We start from the raw sequence: 22637 nt of genomic DNA, 5'->3' as shown, positions 1-22637 counted from the left end.
GAGCCTTTACAAATTGTATTATTTTCAGCGGTTTAACAAAGGGTGCTCAACTTCTTAAATAGAGGGGTGTTAAGTGGGTTAAGTTCAAAATTACCGCCAAACTCATTTAGTGCACAAAAAATACTGACATTTTTCGCTCTCAATTCGTGGTGGTTTTTCAAAATTTGCTCTCTTTTCAGAGGTGGAGAGAGAGTTTTCGTGGTGCGAGAAACATATAAACATGCTGAAATTTTTCCCATACAAATCAAATGTATCTTACGGGAACGCGTATGGAATGAAGATTCATTGTTGCGTCATTCCATACGCGTTCCCGTAAGATACATTTGATTTGTATGGGAAAATTTTCAGCAACATGGGGAAATGAAGTAGCAGCATTGTTGTGCAACTTTGGCACGAAATGAGCAACAATCTGCATACCTTGGGAAAATGGATATTTTGGACCTGAGATATTGTTTGTAATTTCAGGCTCCAATTAATGCAGACTACTCAGTCTCTAATTTAACGATATTAACGAAATTTTGCAGCTCACCTGTTCCAATAATAGGTATCAGAACCGGGATAAATGTATTTATAAAGCACAAAAACATATGCATAGATAGGTAAAAAAAAACAACTCAATCTAACAGAAATGCAATATTAATGTTTCAAAGCAGCCTGAAACAACAAATTTGACATCAATTAAAGGAAATAAGGTATACAAAAGTCCATACGTACAGAAGTAACTTGGTTGACCAGCAACACTGACGTGACATATAGTCAACATTTACGTTTTATGCTTTGGCCGTTTTTGTTTGAACCTTATTACGTAAACAATCCAATGAAAAAGAGTTCTGGAAACTAGCCAATCCTAAACAAAATTTATTGATAAATTGCATAAAATTATTTGTTTAGGGTTGAGAGGGCCTACTAGCTAGTAATATTAAACGGAATATCAAAATCGAGGAATATCATGTCACAAAATATCATGGTATGGCAGCCCGTAGCAACTACGAATTGCACGAGTCTGGCAGCGCCTCAAAAACGACGTCACATTCGTTTTATGTTGTTTTTGTTTGAACCTTAATATGTAAATAATCCAATAAAAAGAACTTCTGAAAACTCCCCAATCTTGTAGAAAATTTATGTATCTATCAGCTAAAATTATTTGTATAGGGCTGAGAGTCCCAACTAGCTAGTAATATTCAACGGAATATCAACATCGAGGAATATTGCCGTGTCCGTAGGTATATTTACGGTATATTTCGAAAATGAAAAGGTGTATTTCGGTATATTTCAGAGGGTCAGACTGGGTATTTTTTTCAGCAAGTTCCTGGTCACACTGGCACAGCGAGAAACAAAAAAAATTGCAGCGCCGTGAATTTTTTTCTGAAGCTGAATATGTAAAACATCAACGTGCTGTGCTGTGCAAATCAAATACAGATATACTGATCTGCTGCTCTCTAAAAGGTTACAATCAATTCCTCTTGATTTTGGCCGCCTCGCCTCCGCGTGCATTCGTCTGGTCGTGTGCCTTTGTAGTGTGTGTGTGTGTGTGTGTGTCACTCCTTGTTTGCCTTTTATCATCATCGATTACCATCGTCTTGAATATAGGCGTCGTGGGGTCGGGTCCCGCCATTGCACAAATATTTATGAACAATAATCATATTTCCTCGACTTCCACCGGCCGATAAAAGTCTGGCCCCAAGAGTTTTAGTGGGGCGGGGAAAGACAGAGCGAGCGAGAAAGAGAGAGTGACGCCAGTCAAAGAATTTCGTTGTGTGTTGGTCGGTGGGGGGAGCCATGTTCCTAAGGGTTCTTCGAATTACATGGATCTGTCAGGGGGGGCAGCGTTGCAGCAGTGAGTGTCATTGGAGCTGCTCGCCGTCACGTTCCGTCTCACTCTTTCTTTCGTACTTAGTCAGCGAAACTAACTTAGTAGAGTATTTAAAGCGGTTATTCTTGTTAGTTGCTTCGAACAAACCCGTTTTTGGCTGACTTTTGATAAAGAAAGAAGAAGAAGAAGTGGCACACATAAAGCGGAAAACTTTAGTCAGCATCTCTGAGTGGGTGAGCGAGTGAGTGAAAGACAGAGAGGGCAGAAATCAAGTTGCATTTTTAATTCCGTCCTGCAGGAATTATAATATATTTTTTTAGCATTATGCCTTCTTGTTTACTTCTCGTTCCACACGCTCTGGCCAGGCCCTCTTTAACCATACCGTCCTCCACACCAGCCCCTGCCCCATCAAAGGGCCCAGTCAGTCAGTCCCGTTCCCGTGCGACGGCTCTCCAGTTCAAAAGAAGCCGAAAAGAGCGAAATGAGGGAGAGAGAGCCAGAAAGCATAACAACTGTGAAACAGCGACAGATAAATGCCCTTCGATTTGCATCTGCATATGCGAGAGGATTTCAATGAAAATGCCTAAAGCGGTGTATTTATATCACCGCCGATATCTTATATGAATATCATTTAAATCCGAATCTCATATCTGTTCCCCTGATAGGACATTCACAAGTCGGCTCTCACGTAATGTGCTCTACGCTCTCTTCCTCTCTCTCTCTCTCTCTGTGTTTGGCTCGCTGGCTTTGCAGCCGCGGTCTTGGGTCTCTGCTCATTCGCAAACGGACCTCGGCAGCAATAGTAACAGTAAACGGTAAACGGAGTGTTAGTAGGAGAAGAAGAGGAAGACAACTTGCGAAACGGAATAAAACGGTACGCGAAACGTTTCGGTGTTTGAGGCGTACGTACGAATCGGGACGGTACAAGACGGTAAATGAAACAACGCCCCTGGGAAGCCGAGAACAAAAAAAAATATCCTTTAAAACGCGGCGGCGATAACCCCCGGAATAATTGCATAATTTAATCTGTGTATATATGTAGAATAAAATTCCAATATTTGTCTATATAGTATATAGCATGTGCCGGTCCGGATTCCGCTGATAACCTTATCATTATTATATATGTACCTATATATATATTTTTTTTTTTGCGAAGTGGATGCTGCGGTGCAGTCAAAACAAAACGTGGATAGTGGGGGAAAGCAGAGGGGACCTCTGATTCGGTGTGGCTATAAACGCCGCTATTTATCTATGTATATATGTGTGTGTGTGAGATCTGTGTGTGTGTGTGTATGTGGTCAATTCTTTTTATACGAATTTTTTGTTGTTGTGTGTGTGGAAAGTGAAAGTGAAAACAGGACGCGCGCCACAGGGAGAGACAAAGAGAGTGTGTGGGAGAGCGGTTTGGTGGAGAGAGAGAGAGAGCATGCGTTGCTGTTTCTATTCCTTGGATTCCAGCCAGCCCGCACTCCATCCCTTCTCTCACCCACATTCTCCCCTGTCAGCCAGTGGCTCCCTGTGAAGAAGAGAGAAAGAGAGACTTCGTTCTAAAACGGTTCTTTTGCTTGCAGCCGCCGTTTTTTGGAATGCGCTAAAAAACACTCTCAAAATTTGCGCAGCAGCAGAGGCAGTGGCTTGTGACGTCAAAAGGAGTCGCGTCGTCGTCCCCGTATTGTGACAGAGAGAGACGGAGAGAGAGAGAGAGTATTAGTGTTAACAGTTATTCCTTTGGACCTCCCTCTCTCTGTGTGTGCCGCTGCCGTTGCCGCCGCGAAAATGGAACAGCCGAGCATACTCGTCAAAATCCTTCACTCGGTGCCGCACGTGAATTACACGTTTCGCCGGGTGAACGACACCTTCAATCCGGACAGCGATATATATCTCGAGGTGAGTAGTGGTACCCCGTAATACCCTGTAAATATTATATCTCATGATGCCGCGGGACGGGGCCAGTGCACAGTACTTATCCTCTCTCACACCCTCACCCTCGTTGATTCTCAAGTGGCCCTCTTTCTCTTCCTTTCTCTATGTGTTTCATGAGTGGAAACTCTTGAGTATCCAATCCGTGTACTTGTGGAATAGAAAGAGGAGGAGGAGGGCATATGTATATTTCCTCAAGTGTTGTTTTCTATTTCTTTTGTCCATTTTCCCACCCTCGCCAGCCTGCTGCTGCTCTTCCTCTTTCCGTTCTCCATCCTCTCTTTGCACGCTCTTTACCTGAGAGAGAGAAGGGAACGCACGGTTAAAAAAAAAAACCGTGTGGGAAATACTCGCGTGAATTTTCATTTTGTTGACGGTCTGCTCTTCGCCTCTCTCTCTCGCTCGCTCTCTCTTCTGTCTGCTAGCCCGCCCGACCATTGCCATTCCGTTTCATCCATGTGCTATGTGCCATGTGCCTGCCTGCCTGCTCCCTGTACGATGATTTAGTCCGTTCCAATTCCCACTTTGTTTCAGGCCTCCTATGCCATGTGCTCTACATGTGCGTCCGCGTCCTCTCTTTTGAAATAATGAGAGGAGTGGTTGAATGTGGGGGGAAGGCGGATGGATGGATGGGGGGCGCTGCAGCAGCTGCAAACTTCCGGCTTCCTTTTATGAACCCCCCCACTTCCTATGCCCATTCTTCCCCTTCCTTTCTCTACTTTGTTGAGCGATCTTTCCACATCTTTTGCCGCCTTCTCTCGCTCGCTCTCTCTCTCTCTCTCTGCAGGGGATTCCCTCACATATGATATGCAGATTTTGCCATTCAGAAATCCCCGAGGGAAAATTTGATTAAAATTAGCAGAGCTCTTCCTGCCCTCCTCCTTCCTCCCTCTGGGAATGCCGGTTACTAGCGACTCTCGAATCCAAATCCAAAAATCCAGGTCATCGCTTGGCATGGCCTCGGCTCTACCTCTCCTCTGCCACACTCCTCTGCCTCTCCCTCTCTTTGTTGCTTGGATTGGATGTAGGTCATGCTGCTGCTGCTGCATGCACCGGAGGCCGGGTACGGGTTTGGGGCGTAGTTTTTACGCGCGTCAGCAAAATGTTGAACCGCCGCTCTACGGCTGAGGGGGAGGAAAGGGCGCGGGACCCAGAAGATGGCTAATTGGTGGGGTTTTTGTTCCGGCAAGCCAAACGGAAAAGGAATGGAGGGAGGTATGGAGGGAGGTAGGGAGAGATGTCATCTACAAGGGTCTTCCTCCCTTTATTCCATATCTACGCATGGGAATCTCTACTGCCACCCGCCCACTCATCCATTGATTGTGGGATGCGATGAGATGCGATGCCCTGGCGGATGAGATGATCATCAATTCAACCTTCAATGGCTTCAGCGGACGGACATTGAAGAGGAAGGAGGCGCCAACCCTCTCTGGATGTGCGGGTGCGGGCACCCTATAAAAGGGGGAAAGAGTAACTCAACCCGCATAAATGGGACAGATTGGACCCAGACACCAATCTATGGTTTGAGCTAAAATTAAACGCGAAAACAGCTTGGTTGAGGAAGTTGGCGACATCTGCCGCTTCAGAGTCGTCCGAGAATTGAGACACAGATTGAAGAAGGCTTTTTCCCTCTATCTCTCTCTCTCTATATATAGATAACTCTCATGATTCATGGATTTTACGAGTACTCTCTTCTTCCGTGCATATCTGTTGACACTTTCCACAGTGTGGCGGATATCATATCTCTCTGGGGTGTACTTTCATTTGAGTGGCTGCAACTGCAACTGCTGCTGCTGCTGCTGCAGCTGAACAGCAGAACAGCAGAACAAATGGGGCAGGACGACCGACCAGGCAGGCAGCAGGCAGCCAGGCAGCCACAGAAGACGGAGGCACACAGCTGCTATCACATTGTGGCAGAACAAACAGATGCCCCTGCCACATGCCCCGCCTCTCCGACCACTCGACAGATTGCTTTGTATCCCGTCCGTCCGTCTGTCCAACCACTGCGTTGTTGTTGTTGCCCTTTACGATTCGTCACACAAAAAGGAAACACACAGAGGAAGGAACAAAAGGAAGCGAAACGAAACAGAATGGCATGGAATGAAACGTTGGGTCTCTCCCTCTATCTATCTCTCTCTCTATTGTTTACACACTCTTTTGAAGCGCTTTTTTGTGACCCAAAGATCCGACCACCCCAGAGATCAGAAATTCATAAACAACAAAATAAGATGAAAGCCCAGCAGCTCCCAGACCCAGCCCCACGCTCTCGTACTGCTGTTTTGTTGATCTCTGCTGATCCAAACCCCCAGCAGCGTGGGCCCAAATAGTGGCGAGGAGGGGTAACACCGAACCACTGAAGATACCCTGTTAATGATATTTGGTTCAGAATATAATGCTCCAGAGGTTGTTTTGTATGAGGGGGGATGTCTCTTGGCGATTAAAAAATATACAAACGAAAGATTATTGCGCTGGGCACATGTCGGGAGGATCCACACTTAAAATCATTCTAATGAGAGCTCCAAAGGTAACATTTAATACAAAAAATACTAAATAAATACTAATAAAATGGCTATGGAAATTATTTTATTGTGATTTAATTTTTGATTGCCTTTATTTTTAACTTATTCTGGGCAGATGTACGAAATGCTAGAAATATTTCCAGTACCCATTTGATTTCATTAAATTCCCTGGATATTCCCCACAAAATCAAGAAACCTAAAAGTGGCTCCTTCTTTAAATATCCCACTCCCCCAACCTTTGCTGGGTGGGGAAGGGTATCCAAAGTTCAGGTGCAAACGGGGCTCTGCTCTGTGCCCTCTTGTACTCTCTCTCTCTCTCTCTCTCGCCACTGCAGGGAAAACATTGAATCGGCTACGATCCCTCTGTTTCGTTGGGTTTCCTTTGTTCCTTCTTTTGTTTTGTGGTTACAGTTCTTCCTTTGCTTCTCCTCTAGTTGCCTCTCTAGTTTTTCGTCTCTCTGTCTCTGACGATCGGCTTGGTGTGTGAAAGTTTTGCGTGGGCCTCAGCCGTCTCACCAGTTTTGTTTTTTGTTTCCAAGCATCTTTGAATGAATCACAGAAAAAAGCCACAGAACCAGTGCTCCATAGTGCTCCACAGTGCCCCATAAGTGCCACAAATCGAAATATCAACACAGAATTAATGCACATTTGATGGCTTTTGTTTATATGAAAATTCGATTAGGAGCGATCGCTGGGGCAGCTGCTGCTGCTTGCTGCTTGCTGTTGTTTGCTTTTCCAGAGACCCTTTCGCATAGCTGTGGTGGGGAGAGGGGTGATGCTTGTGGGGCTCTGCTCTCCCTTTGCTTTGCTTCGATCGGACAATGAAAAAGCTCTCTGGGTGATGATTAGCATACAGAATTATGCCACGTCCAAGAGGCACACACAGACAGACGGATGACACACCCACCTTCCACGTACCTCACCTTTTTGTTGTTGCTTCAGCACTTTGTTGCACTCGTATCGTCGTTCTATGGCGTACTTCCTTTTTTTCTACTCTACTCTACTCTCTTCTCTCCGCTTTTGCATGCTCCATTCTCCACTCTCCACTCTCTCCTCTCCTTACTCCCCTTTGCATTCGTTCCGTTTTGTTCTATGCCACTTATGTACTTCCTGGCTTTATTCCATTTTTATTCATATTTTTCCATATTTATTGTATTTATTTTATTATTCATTCTCTCTCTCCCCCTCCCCCGTTTTTTATGCCCTTCTGTTGCTGACTCTGTTTCCTGTTGCTCTACGAAAACGAGGGTTCCGTTCCTTCGTTCTCCCCCACTGGTTCTGCTATCTTCTTGGGTCACTCTTTTCCTCGCTCTCTCGGACTTTAGAGTAACCTTGACTCCTACTTCCTTCTACGTACATTTTGCTCTACCTTCTTCCCTTTTTGTGGTCATTTCTTCTTCTTCTTCCCTCCTTAGTTCCCTTTTATTGACTTCCCATATCTACATTTTTCTTCGAATGGGCAAGGAGGAGGAGGCGATAAAAAAGACAGAAACAGAAGAAGCAACAAAGAATGCCGACTGCAGAGACGGAGATAGAAGAAGGGATTCGATAGAGAGAGAGAGAGAAAGAGACACAGTGATATAGTGATGTTGTGAGAGGGGGGAGAGAGGAGCCAAAGATAGAGAGCAAAGAACAAGCCCCGGAAGCGCGTGGCCGAACCTTTTTTCCCCCCAATGCATAATCGGGAATCCATTTCCATATTCCATGCATTTCGTTCTAATAACCGTTGTGTCTGCGAAACAGATGGAGAAAGAGAGAAAAGAGAATAAAGAGTGGGGAAAAGAGAACTGGTTTTCCCCACCCCTCCCGCTCCTCATGTCTGTGTGTGTGTGTGTGTATGTGGGTATCCGATCATTGTGGTGTCAGAAGCGAAATCCGATCAGGGAAAACACGTCCCACCCACGCAGCAGGAGGAAAAACTCGAACCCAATGGGGCTGGAGCACAGCGGGGAGGCAGACAAAAGAGAGTGAAGAAGGGAGAAGAAATGGAATAATAGCCCCAAAAAAAAACGATAACTGAATCAATTTAAAAAGAAAAACATTGAAAATAATTTAAATGGAATTCGAATATTTAAATTTCGTATATTAAAGATGATTTTCCTTTGTTTGATCGAAGTTTTAATTTCACTTTGCTTGCTATTTAAAAATTTAAATACTAATTTTGCTTTCACTATGCCATTGTGGCTTCACTTTATCTGAGGGATTCCATACAAGGGAAAGTGCAGTTCCAGTGCCAGTTATCGTGGATAATCCCCTAACTCTGGATGTACCTTGATTTATTGTGTTATCATTTTTAAGAGAAAATCTCTTTGGGGGGGTCTCCTGGAAGAATCAATATGGATCATCTCTTCTTAATTTTTACCCACCGCAAATCTTGAAGCTCGAATCTCGGAATCTTCTGTGTTTACTTTCAATATTTTTGTTTTTTGTTTTTCTGGTGTTAATTTTTTGCATGTCTGGGCGGGGAGGGATGGGGGAATTATTGCATAAATATACAAACAGATACATATCTTGTGATTTAGTTTCCAATTAGCTGCCGCCACTTTTCACACTTCCCACAGTGAGAAACAGAGACAGATAAATGGCGAGAGAGAGAGGGAGATTCTCAATTGAGGAAAAGAGGTAAAGAGAGGTGAGGTAGCTGTGAAGAGCCGACGACGGTGATGGGGGGGGGTGAAGAGAGCGGAGCCGTCAAGGTTATTTGTTTTTGCTGCTGCTGCTGTTTGCTGGCAATTTGCTTTGATTTAATTCAATTGGAACACACGGAACATCGTGTAACGTTCCATCGTCATCGTCATCCACAACCATCTTCTCTCCATCTCTAGCCAGCCTCCTCCTCCTCCTCTACCTTCAACCTCCTTCATCCCAAGCATTCCATCCCATCATCGACCGTCGTTGACTGTGGCAGCGCGTAATTTTTCTCACATTTTTAAGCGCCTTACAAACGGCAAGAAAGGTGGGTGGGCAGGCTTTTCGCCCTCCCTGAGGAGCACCTCATCCGTTGGGTGGCTGCCATAAATTCCCTGAGCGAAAGGATAAATTCCCTCATCTGTTGGAATAATGAGGGCTACGATAACTTTTCCACCGATGGGTATTTCAATGAAAATTCTGTCACTTTTTCAGAGAATGGAGAAACCTCGAAAAGTGTTTCTTGTGTTCTTTTCCACAGAAAGTAACTCTTGGAGAATCATGAATAATCTATTTAGTATTCTGCCAATTAATTTGAAGTCCTTTTTTGACGCATATATTCGAATTTTTATCGTTACATTATGAGTTGAAGCAAAATTGCATGCAGCACAAATGGCGTTGATTTAATGCACATAAATGTTCCCCTAAGTGAGAGGAAACACAACCGAGAGAGGCACGAACTACATAAATGCCAATGGAAGCGAGCGTATCGTATGGTATATGGGGGAGCAGGACTCGGACCAAGGAGCTTTGGGCACGAGACATTTTCGCTTCATTTTGTAGATTGCATTGCAGCACACGCGGGGGGAGGGGATGGGAGGAGTGTGTTTGGGGCGAGGGGGGGGGTGGCGTGGCAGCGTCTCGTGGCTCAAGTGTCATTCAACTGCGAGGCGGAGGACACACGACACACACCCACACACACACACCACGGGGCGAGACGACACGCAAAGTGCTGAGGCACAAACAGAAAAAACACACACACACACACACAAACACAGCGAGCGAGCGACAGGGAAAGGGAAGAGCGGAGGGAGAACTGTAACTAGTTTTAATGATTATTTACAGTGGCAAAAAAGAGTGCAATAAATAATAAATAGAGAGCCTACCCGCCGCACCCCACCAACCCACCACCAGCAGATTACGTAGGGGAATGGATCCAATGGATGTGTGGACTCAAGGCTCAAATATCCAACCCATCCCCACACCCAACCCCCATCCCATCCACACATCATGCAATCTGGCAATCAGGGAACTGCGGACTACGGACTACTGGGCACTGGGGGTGTCGCTTTCAATTCTGATTGACAGCCGGGAAATTGGCTAGAAATCAACTTAAAAACGAAATCTGTTTTGTTTTGTTTCGTTTATATCTTCGTTGAATCTATAAATCTATGACATTTCCAACTGGGTTAAATCAATGCGTTTGTTCACTCTTTTGAGAGATGATGGAAAGTTCTTGGAATGATTCATTTCCAAAGAAAACCAAGAACGAAAATTAAAGACGTGCTCAAATAGTTCTTAGAGGATCTGAGATCTACGGAATCATCTAGGGAATATTCATAGACCTACAAGGATTCCGTTCTCATGGCAGAGTTCAAATATTGTGTTGAGCTTCTTTTCTTCAGTTTTTATCATGCAGAAAATGACTCAATGGGAAAAAGCAAGGGGATAGAGCAAACAATTTCACCGATACTCGGGTGTCGGTTGAGTCATGTTTTGTGTGCCATTGCGAGGAACGAGGAGCGTTCCCATACTCAACATCGAAATCATTAAAGATAACGAATTACGAATTAAATTACGAATTTTACAAAAAGATAACACAGTAAATTTGACCAGTTAAAATCGATTTAAAATGGGGGAAATTTCAACGATTTTCACTGGAATTATCAGGAAATACTCGCATGCCCCTAGACGCGTAAAAAGGATCAAGCTGGTTGGTTTCAATTTTGATTTCTGACTCATTTGCGATTCATTGGAATCAACGTGTGATGTCACAGACTTGCCCTGCCCTGCCCTGCTTGCCCTGCCTGTCTGTTTCTCTGTTGGGTGTCCAATATCCTCCTCCACGACTCCACGACTCTTGTAATTTGACACTCACAACGATACGCTGGGTGTGGTGTGGTGTGGAGTGGAGTCGAGTGTACTGCAGGACATATACTGGTGGAGTTGCTGTTTCTGTTGCTTTATTTTTTTGAATGACAGGCAATGAAATTACCTTTAAGCGAAGAACATTTTTTCGGTTGCAGACTGAAAAAGGGTTCCTCCTCCTGTGTGCTGTGGCTGTGTGTGTGTGTGTCCTTCTACTGTCTGCTGTGGCTGTGTGTATGTGTGTGTGTGTGTGTGTGTGTGTGTGTGTGTCCTGTGCCCCCCAAAATTCAATTCAATTTCAGACATGGACAAAAAAGTGAAAAAGAAAGAAAGAATTAACTTTTCTGCAGGCGACATTTCTATGTCCCTTTAATACCCTACCAAAGTGTGGGTATATACGGGGTGGATGCATCGCAAATGAAAAGTGCTTGCTCCTACATTTACGTGGCTTTCACTTAAAATTAGATAAAATGATTTGCTGCATATGGTATTCATACGATGGATTGTATATTTTTGTACATTTAAATATTTCAAACTGACGATGAACAGCGAATGGTGTGTCCTTTCTGCAAGGGGAACATTTTATGCAATATTTTTAATTTATTTCGAATAATGTTTCCATTGCTCCTCTTCCCCTGTGGGCTAAGGGTGTCCGCTTTGTCGCCTAAAAGGACCCCACTGCTTGCTCTTTTGAGTGCTTGCTGCTGCTTCTTCTCCTCCCTCTTGCTCTCTCTGCTTGTACTCGTTCCACTTTCCATTGCCGAAGCCAACTAACAACAAATTGCTACACCAGAAGCAGAAGCAAATGCAGCACAACAGAAGCAGCTGCAGAAGCAGCAACAAAAATGTTGCAAGTTATTCAATTAAAAGTTTTTGTTGAATGTCCAGGACAAAAGAGAAACCAAACCATTAACCAGAAAAGCAGGGGGAAAAATTTGATGCAGGAAATGTACCACCCACCGAGATTATAATACATTTAAAGCCCCCCCACCCAGAAACTAATCCTTGCTTTTATTTTCTTTACTTTACTTTACTTTTTGTTTTGTTTGCTTACAGAGTTTGGGCATCCTTGCCTCGATACCCGCCGGCCTGCTCATCGTCTCATTGGTGGGACTGCTGCTGTATTTACTCACCCGCTGCTGTGATCGACGCCAACGGAAGCCGAGCGCCCAGCGATGCCAGAGCTGCACTTTGCTGATCATCACCCTGATGACATGTGCAGCGATTGGATTAGGTGAGTGTCCCGTCCCGTCCCATCTGTCCTTCTGTCCGCCCTCTGGAATGGAAGTAAATTGGACCGCCAGAGCACGTACGTAGTTGTAGTTGCCATCGCCGCCGCCGCATCGCATGGATTGACTTCTGGCAATCGGCCAGAAACTTCTGGACTGCTGGACGGCTGGACGGCTGGACTGCTGATGGAACGTGGCTTGCAATCGTAATAAATGCATTTGCCCTGCAGTCTGGAGATTTTCTTTAGGATTATGAAACATTTGAGGGAGTTTGACACGGAGAATAATGAAGATTTATCCAGATTAATAAAGAAAGAAACGATTTGAACCGAAGAGCGGTGCTGCATGACGCGCGATAAGATGTGGTCTCTGTGATCTGTGGACTTGACATGCACAAAATATCTATAAAAGATGACTATAAAATGAAGAAAAGATGAGTAGAAAAAGAAAGAAACCCGACGGAAACTGTTGCATGACGCGTGTTGCAGAGCTGTGTGGAGAAAAGTGTAGAAAGAATAGAAGAAAAGAAGAATGGCACAACAAGTAGAAGAGAGCCCGAAAATACTTTTGTGGAGTGTAGCAGCTGGAAGATGTTTCGCTCACTTGTCACGTAATGCCCTCCAGCTGTAGGGCTCCTGCCTACCCCTGCCCTGCGCTGCCCTTTCCCTCTGTGCTTTCTGGAGCCGCCGTGCGGCAGATGCGTCATCGATTAACCAGCAATTGGGTAGAGACGAGAGAGCAGTGGAGAGGGTGTGGGCCAGGGGGGAATATGATGGAATAATAATTTAATTATTGCTCTTAATTGAATCATTCATAAATGATGTCGAGTGTGTATGTGGCTGTGTGTGTGTCTGTGGCACGGGCCTCTTACATCACTGACCTTTCCCCCGGTTTATGGCATGTGGATGGAATGTTGCTGCTCTGGTAATCCCTGATCTCCGACTCCGATCTAAGCTGAAAGAGCGACACCGAATTTTATTTTTCATTCTTTCTTTTTTTTTGTATCTATTTTTTGCAGGTTTATATGGCAACGATGACTTTCACAATGGACTGCTGCAGGCATTTAGCTCTGGAAAGAATGTTGAGGGTCTCGTTCTCACCCTGAAACGACAGGTGAGTTGCACCGGGGGGGCTGGATGGGTGATGGGTGAAAAGAAATAGTGATAATGGTTCTGCTACTCTTCGAGAGACCCAAACCATGCTCTCTCTCTCTGTGTCTCTATGAGGCGTTCTACTTCTGCTGCAGGACTCCTGTTCCTGCTCCTGTTCCTGGTCCTTACTCCTTCCTCCTTCAGTCCGGCTTCATTATAATCAACCTAAAAGCTGCTCCCCCTGCTGCCACTGCCACTGCTGCTTCTGCTCCAGTGTTGACAGTTACCTCGTAACGACAGAGAGGGGACTCCAAAAGCTTTTGCTATTCATAAACTTTGTCAGGAGCCAAAGGACATGAGACAAGAGACAGCAGCCAGAAACAGGGACAAAGACAGAGAAAGAGAGAAGCGAAGCAGCCGAGCTGCCTGCTGGGGCCGATATGGCAAAAAGGTTAAGGGAAAAAAACGGGAGGAGACTCGCCAAAAGAGTACTGGGGGGGGGCGGAGGGGAGGACTCTTAGGAGTAGGAGTGGGGGAACGGCGATGCCGCCATCAGCATCAAAGGTAGTAGGGATGCAGCCAGCCAGGGTTTGGGGGGTGGATGTGAATGAGAAATGAGGGGCCAGGAGTCATCGTCGTCGTCGTCTCGCCCAAACAGATGGCTGGCATTGCCCGACTCTTGAGTAAAACGCTATTAATTATCCCAGAGGAAGGGAACCAGAACTAGCAACAGAAGAGGGGTAGAGTGGCAGAAGAAATGACGGGGAGAAAGGAGTGAGGTGAGGAGTGGGGCGTCCTGCTCCAGACGACGGTTTGCGTGTGTGCAAAACGATTCCTTCTAAACTGAAACCCCACACACACGCCACCCGTTAAGCCTCCCTCCCTGCCTCCCCGCCGCCTCTTCCAAGTGCGGAAGCAAAAGTATTACGATGGAAACTAGTTTTCCTTTCCTTTTTCTTGCTGTGTGCCCACAATCCCTTTGTGCCTTCGTCATCTGTGCGTGCGTGTGCGTGTGTGTGTGTGTGTGCGTGTGGAAGGAAGGAGGGTAGGTAGGAAGGAAACACTCCCAAAGAAATGCAAATGTTGGGATAGGTTCAGGAGGTTACCTTACCCTTACCCTTACGCCCCCCTCTCTCTATTTATAGCTAACTCTTGCAGGGTATATAAATATTGTGGAATAAATAAATGCACAGGTATTGCTACAGCTTTAAGATACATGTATATATATATCCAGTGACAGGCTCTCCCAAATACTTAGATTTCATGGAAATATTAATTAAATATTAAATATTGGTTTCATTTTCTTGAAGACGTATTTGCACCCCTTAAAGGGGCTTTCTTTCCTCTGTCTTTCGCCTGCACTTACAAGCATGCCCCCCTACAGAATGTATCCCCCCACTATAATTATCAAGGGTATTCAGAACATGCAGACTGGTCGCCGTTGCCCCTTTCGTTTTGGTCATTAACTTTTGAACTAGGGGTTGCTTTGGCTTTGGTTTTGGCCATTTGCTTAACACTTCTCGGACTCTCTTTTTTTCTGACTCTCTTTTTGTTGTTATTTTTTTTTTTTTTGCAGACTGAAAGCATTAAGCATGACCTGGAGTCCAAGATGGCCGGCCACAAGGTGGAGCAAATGGTGGAGAAGCCCCAATACAATCAGACGGTGGTGATGCTGCTCATTGAGACGTCGCGCCTGGTGCGAGAGAACACATCACGAGCGGTCGCCTCCCTGGACAGCATGGTGCACTATTTCATGAAGGCCAAGGGCGGCGAGAATGACACCTCATTGATGGGGCTGCTGCACGTGAGTCATCAGAGTGCTGAGTGGTGGATTCCATTCACAAATGCAATCTGTCGTTTACTTTTGTTTTGCAGATGGGAGAACTCTACGAATCGATACGATGGCCCGCCACCTTGGCCTTCCTCACTGTCCTGCTGCTGCTGTGCACGGTGCTGGTAATTGGAGTGGCACGCAGGTCGCGTTGCACCTTGATATTCTTTAGTGTTTCGGGCCTGTTCTGCATCATCATCTGTTGGCTGCTGGCTGGCATCTACTTGGCCTCCAGTGTGGCTGCTGGTGACTTTTGTATGCGACCCCATGACTACATGTGTCGACAGGTTGGCATGGTGAGTGAGACAAGCTTGCACAGGCACGGGGCAAATCCCACACGAAACTAATCCCCAATCCTTTTGTTGTTTGTTCTGCAGCGGAGTCCTTATGTGGATTTCCTGAATTGTGGCACGCCCAGAAATCGTTTTATTTTGCGCCTGAACGAGAGCAGGGATCTGGTGGATCGGGCCAGAGAGAGTGTGGAAACCATGCAGCGGTAAGGATAACACAAGGACTACTCTCCTGCATCGATTGAATTGAATGATTCATGAGTTATAATCCTCAGAATGAGCCAAGAGACCTATCCCCGCATCGATGTCCAGCGCACCTTGACGGCCATGGACAATGATCTGGAGGAGACGCGTCGCAATCTGACGACCCTTTCGGCCACTCTCGATCGCAGGGCCATCGATCGGCATTATGCGGAGGCGCTGCGCGGGCTCTGCGGCGGTGGATTGCTGGGCCTGAGCCTCATGATGGTGGCGGGGCTGCTCACCTCCTTCCTGCTGACGATACTCGTGTATGCGGACTCGCATGCCTGGATCTACTTGAGCAAGCGGTAGGGCGCTATACCATTCATTCATTCAATCCACTCCTGCTAAATCTAACCCTCTCCTTTCCTCCGATCTCTGAAGACCCACGCTGGATGCAGACAAATCGGAGACGGCTCCCTTGTTCCCGGCCTCAAATGCGCCCAGTGCCAGCATCTCGCCAACAGCACCGCTGGGCACGGGGACTATCAATCGCACGCTGCTGCATCATCAGCAGACGCAGGGCGGTGGTGCAGGAGGCGGCGGCGGTGTGTCCAGCGGTGGTACACTGCCAGGATCCGGTGGAGGAGGCGGCGGTGGCGCAGGCGGAATGAACGGCAACAATGGCGTTGGACCGTACAGGAATGGAACGGCGGGACTGAGACAAGGGTTGGCATCACCATCATCACAATCTCAATCAAGCCACAACAGCTCATCCACGGCCATTTATGGCCACCACCACCATCACCACAACAACAGCAACCAGAACCAGAACCACTACAACAACAACCTCCACAACAATCACTACAGCAACCACTACAGCAACAACTACAACACACAACAACAACAACTGCAACAACAACAACAGCAACAGCATAATAGAACTAACCAGACGACAGCGGCGGCGATGGCCACGATGGTAGCTCCAATGACAATGGCCGGCCACCACCACACACGCACCTCGGTGTCGGGGGCCGCCAGAGGAGGGGGTCGTGGATCGCCGTCGCCGTCGCCGCCGCCCGGCTATGATATGGTGCATGGCACAAGGCATGAACTTTGATTTCATTTTTTTTGCTTCTTGATTTGTGATCCCCCCTCCCCCTCCCCACGAAATTCCTACCCTACCCATACTCCCTCCTAGATCCACACTTCAATTTTTTGTTTCCATTCTTTCTCCTCTTTTCTCCTTTTTCCCATTTTTCTGTTTTTCCGTTTTTCATTTCTGTTTTCTGTTTTGCCCGTTTGTTGAGTTTCTCCTCTTATTTTTTTGTTTTTGTTTGTTTCTGCTAGAGAGATTAGGGATCTCTCTCTTAGTTCTTTGTTCTCCTTTTTTTTTGTTTGTTTGTTTTGTTGTGCTGCTTGCACCCCTTGCACCCCCCTTTGCATGTGAGACCCACCGAACATTAGATCATCCACCACAACGAGGGGCTTTACTCCATGCCCTAACGTTACGTCACGACCCCCACACAACAAACACACACACACACACACAGAAACACACAACTGAAACTGGAACTGAATCGCACACTAATGATGCCACCCCACCCCCCACTAATATCCCTCCCTATACTCAGCGAACTATATTCCACGGCAGGTTTTTTGATGAGACTTAATCGTAGATCCAAGTGTGACTCTAGGAGGGTGTGCAACAGTAACAGAGCTGCAAGGAATCTTGGGAACCAATGTGGGGCACAAGTTAAGCATTTTTAACAATGCTAAAATATACTTAAAGAGTGCCAAAAGCAGGCAGGCAGAACACAATCTATAATCCAGGGGGGGAGCGAAAAGTGAGCGAGAGAGCTCTGCCACAAGGAGTTATCTATAACACTCACAGAACAGGGAGAAGACACAAAAGATCTACACTCTCTCCCTCTCTCTCTCTCTGTCTCTCTAATAGTTATAATCGTACACCTATCGAATAGATCTAATTATAGGATAGGACACAAACAGAGCACTGCATGACAACCACACGCTGTAGCAATAAGCAATTTAAAGCATAAATTCCCAGCCTTAGGATCATGGATCATCATCGCTGTGCAGGTAGCCACGTCCAGTACGCTGCGGGTAAATTAGACACCCAAAATGGTAACCCATTCAATTGCCATTCAATTTGTAACTTCTTAAATGGAATCCCCCCATGTGTACTGCTCGTACAAGTGTCTCCCCCGACATCCTGTGTCATACACAATTTGGAAGTTACTTGTCATAGTGGCTCTTTGAACACCTGGCAGCTCGCGGCAGTTGTTTCTTTACAGATTTTTGCATGTTTAAGTCCGCATAAATCACTTTATTTTACATACTTTCATCCGTTGAGTTGTAGTTACATGTAGGGCTCTTAATGGAAAAACGGTTTCACAGATATATATACCATAGATATTCCATAGATGAAAAGCATTGCCATTTTGATAAAACATTCGGTTTTGAGTGAAGCAAAAAGACACTGAAGTATCGAATATTTCAGGCTATTCCTGCTGTGGTTACTTTAGAAATACTTCCTTTAAGGCTTCCAGGAGCGTGTCTTTTCCTCTGCTATCTTCTATACCCACTTGTTCCCCACTCTAGATCCTCGAAACCGAATAGAATTTAATTATAGGTTACATTATAATTTTAATTTTGGGTTTAGCTTTAGTTTCTATGTCTATACTCTCTTCTTTTTTTTTTTAAATAAACAATAATCCAATCCCACATTGGTTTCAATGCATTAAATGGAACAGGAAACAGATGAAGGAAAAACTGGTGGCAACTCCCAGGGGGAAGGGGTTCTTTAAGATTAAAGATAACTCGGTTAAACTTTAGATATTTGCCTATATGTGTGTGGGTTTGTGTTTATGGACACCTTGGATGCTTTTTAGACACCTCAAATCCCAAAGGAAAACTTTAGACTGTAGACTGAACTGAATTTAGTTCCAATAGATAACCCCTAGGAACAATCATAGTCCTGCAATATTTTAGCCAAGAAGCAGGGCCACGATAGACGCTGGCAGAGGGATGAATCGATGGCAGGGGAAGAGAAATGAAGAATATTTATGAAAAGTTTGTGCCCTTTGCCAAATACTTATATGGATTCTCCCTTCCCTCCCTTTGTTGTTGCAGGTCCGGCCATCACACATTGGGACGTCTGCCGTCGCACCATCAGCAGAGCGCCTCGTATATGCAGGGACCGAACAATGGAAAGTACGCGACGCTCAGCAAGCAGTGTAAGACGCTCGAATCGAACGACTTTTACTGAGATTCGCTTGCCTGCAGCACCTATGCAGGCAATAGCAACAACACAGCCCAGCAGCAACAGCAGCAGCAGCTCCAACTGCAGCTCCAGCTGCAGCAAGCGCCGCCGCAGCCACCACTCCAGCAGCAGCAGCAGCATTCCCATCAGCAGCAGCAGCTGCAGCACAGCAGCAACATCATCAATCAGCAACATCAACATCAACATCAGAACAGCAGCAGCACCTTGAAGAACATATTCGCTTCGGCGACCCTGCCCCGTTCCACGGGCAGCTCCATCCGATCCGTGCTCTCCGCACAGACGGCCAATGCCATGTGCAGGTCCACAGGCAACGGCCTGGATGTCGGCAACGAGGGGGGGCTGGCCGACGACCGGGATCCCCGCGATGTCACAAACAACAGCTTTAATCGCTTCGATCCCAAATACATCAGCATCGGACCCAAGGCGGTGCGTGGCAACAATAATCTGAATATTGTGGCTGCGGCGACGGCCAACAAGTGTGCCACATTGCGGCATGTGGGCCGATATGGTGGCTCCCTCAAGGGTGTCTCCTCCTCGATGCCCATGGGTGCCTCACCGTCGCCGAATCTGCGCAGCGCCAAGACGCCATCGATAGCCACAGTTTCGAAGGATTACTGCCAGCAGCCGGACTGCATACCGCAGGTGTGTGGCTCCACGGAGTTCCTTGTCCAACAGCAGCAGCAGCAACAGTTGCAGCAGCAGCAGCAGCAGCAACAGCTGCAGCAACAGCAGAAGCTGCAATTGCAGATCCAGTTGCAGATACAACAACAGCAGCAGCAGCAGCAGCAGCAACAGCAGCAGCAGCAGCAACAACAACAGATGGTGCCACCACCAGCACCACCTCCGCAACAGCCACAGCCGCCGCCACAGATGCAGATTCAACCCGCACCACCGCCGCCGCCACCAAAGCCAAAGAATACCTTCACAGAGATACCCGGCACCACGGGCGTTGGGAGCTCCTACGCCAAGGAGCAGCTGCAGCAACAGCAGCTCCTGGCCCTCCAGCAACAGCAACAGCAGCAGCTTCTGGCCCTTCAGCAGCAGCAGCAACAGCAGCAGCAGCAACAGCAGCAGATTCATCCACCGACGACCCACATACTGCCGCCCTCGGCCGTCTACAGCATCGAGAGCAGCGAGGTGCCGACGGCTGCGCCGCGGGTGGTGCAGCGCAGCCTCAATCCGGCCTCGATCGTGAACCAGCCGCTGCCGGAGATACCCTCGCAGTCGCCCACACAGTCGAAGATATCCGCCCAGCCGCTGTGCGCCGCCAGTCTGGGACAGTATCGGTCGCTGCAGCGGCCCCAGAGCCACAAGATCTCAGCCGCTGCCTCCCAGCCACAACAGCAACAGCAGCAGCAGCAACCGCCCTCCCTGCCGCCCAAGAACAGGCACAAGACATCAAGGGGCGGAGGTGGTGGCGGTGGCGACTCTAGCAATGCCAACCACATGCAGACCCTGCCACCAAAGTCCGCCAGCCTGCGGCAACAGCAGCAGCAGCAGACAGGCGGCTATGAGAGGGAGCGGGAGAGGGATCGCGACCGCGATAGAGAGCGTGAACGTGAACGGGAACGGGAGAGAGATCGTGAGCGTGACAGGGAGCGGCCGCGTCGTGCAGAGACGCTAGACAATGCCCGTAGCTACGTGGAGCAGCAGCAATACGGTGGCCAGGTGCTCGTCGGAATGAAGAAGCAGCACTCGTACGACAGCAGCAGTACGTATCATCACCACCAGCAGCAGCTGCAACAGCAGGCCCAGCAGCAGGCGGCCTTCTACCAGCGCCAGCACAACAACAACTATCAGGGCGGAGCCGGTGTGAGCTCCTCCAAGCAGCAGCAACAGCAGCAGCAGCAGCTGCTCATCGAACAGCAACAGGCGCTCTTCTATCGCTCTCTGAAACGTGGCGAACGAGGAGCAGGCGGAGGAGGAGCCGGCGGTGGTGGCGGCGGCACTGGACCCGCCACCCATGGGACACACTCCAGCCATGCCCATGCGCACGCCCATGCCAGCCATGCCGCCCATGCCAGCAGCGACCTCTACTCGGTGACGGAATTGTAGGAGTGCGCCTGCTGCGGCGGCGGCGTTGATGTTGTGCGACGGGGCACATCATCAACGTCGCTGCACGCAGCGGCGGCGGTAGCCAGCACTCACACCCAGACGCAGCAGTCGGCGCAGGCGCCCATTCCCCTGCCCCCCAAGAAGCATCGCTCAAGCCACGCCCAACAGCAGCAGCAGCCGCCCCCCCAATCCGCCTGCAATGCCAATCTGTGCGAGGAGCACGAGTACGACGAGTACTTCCCGCAGCCATACGACCAGCAGGCGCCTCCAGCCCCCGTCCCAGCAGCCGTCACCACCACCTCCTCCTCGTCGAAGCACGCCAAGCAGCAGCAGCAGCAACAACAACAGCAGCAGCAGCGGGCGGCCACCTTCGACGTGGCCGATGCCCGGGACTACGAGCTGAAGCGTCTGGGCAACCGGCGTTCCCAGCAGCAGGCGGCACCCAGTAAGCGCAACGGTGGAGCAGGCCTTGCCGCTGCAGCAGTGGCAGCGGCGGCTGCCGCAGCGGAGCACCATCACAGCCATCGCAGCCATGATAGGGAGCGATCGCGCAGCGATCATCGTATAGCCAGCTATGCCTGCGAGGAGGCGGCGGCAGCAGCGGCGGCAGCCCTGTGCAGTGCTGGTTCCATGAGTGTGCTCCCCGCCAATGGTTCCCAGCAGCAGCAGCCATCATCCCATCGTGGCCACCAGCAGCAGCAGCAGCAGCAACAACAACAACAGCAGCAACAACAACAACAACAGCAGCAGCAGCGGCGGGAGAAAACCTTTAAAGTATGATTTTTAGAGACGTCATAAAAATTGTCCACTCCGCGCCCGCCAGACGGTGGCAGGGGCGGCTCCAGGCGACGAACGCGTTGAGGCGGAGGGGCGGTCCAGGAAGCGTTGCGGATTCTTTCGATTAGAGAACCCCCACACAGGAGGAGCGACGCCTGAAATTCAGTGGAAAAAGTGGAAAAATTATTCCGATTCTGCTGCTCCCAATAGCCATTCCAAAGCAAAAAATTTGTTTAACTTAAGTCTGTCTCTGTCTAACACCCCCCACCCACGCACCCTGTCATTCCCACTACCACTACCACTCTATCTCTGTCACTCTCACTCTCTCTCCCTCTCTTTATGTCCTGTGAACACTGCAGAGAGAGAGAGAGAGAGAGAGAAATGCATCCATATTGGAACAGCTGAGAGGCACACAGTGGCGTCCACAAATTACAGATCTATGCACACAGACTCATCCCGATTGATGCAACACTGCAGCTGTAAACTGTAACTGTAACACACCAAACACACACACAGACACACAAACACACACGCATACATACATACATACATCAGTTCTCTGCTCTGTGTTGTTGCCTATTGTTATTATTATTATAATTATTATTAACCGTACTGTACTATAATTAACAATCTATGTATGTAATATGCCCCCATTTATATATATAGTTATTTTTTTTTTTAACACCCCTCTCCCCAGACCCTCCCTATATTATGTACGATATATTTAGTATGTATGCGAGTCTTTAGTGTGTAAGAGCCAAATTATTTATTTACGAGTGGATATTGTAGTGACCCCCGTAACCCCTGACAAACCGTCTCGAGCTCGAGCAGTGGAGGAGAGGCTTGACATTT

General features: G+C 47.8%; 1 protein-coding gene across 1 annotated transcript; it reads left to right on the top strand.

The window, feature by feature from the left end:
* Positions 1–2602: 2602 nt before the first annotated feature.
* LOC111071920 (AF4/FMR2 family member lilli) lies at positions 2603–22086 on the top strand. Its single transcript, XM_041593481.1, is given in 10 exon segments — positions 2603–2628; positions 3385–3700; positions 12085–12262; positions 13276–13370; positions 14925–15152; positions 15224–15475; positions 15557–15675; positions 15745–16017; positions 16094–16756; positions 18803–22086. Coding segments are annotated over 9 exon segments (4905 nt in total). The 5' UTR covers positions 2603–2628; positions 3385–3589; the 3' UTR covers positions 21789–22086.
* The last annotated feature ends 551 nt before the right edge of the window (positions 22087–22637 follow it).

This window comes from Drosophila obscura, unplaced genomic scaffold (genome assembly GCF_018151105.1).
Source record: "Drosophila obscura isolate BZ-5 IFL unplaced genomic scaffold, ASM1815110v1 contig_190, whole genome shotgun sequence".
NCBI lineage: Eukaryota > Metazoa > Arthropoda > Insecta > Diptera > Drosophilidae > Drosophila > Drosophila obscura.
This window is presented reverse-complemented; position numbering and strand designations above follow the sequence as displayed.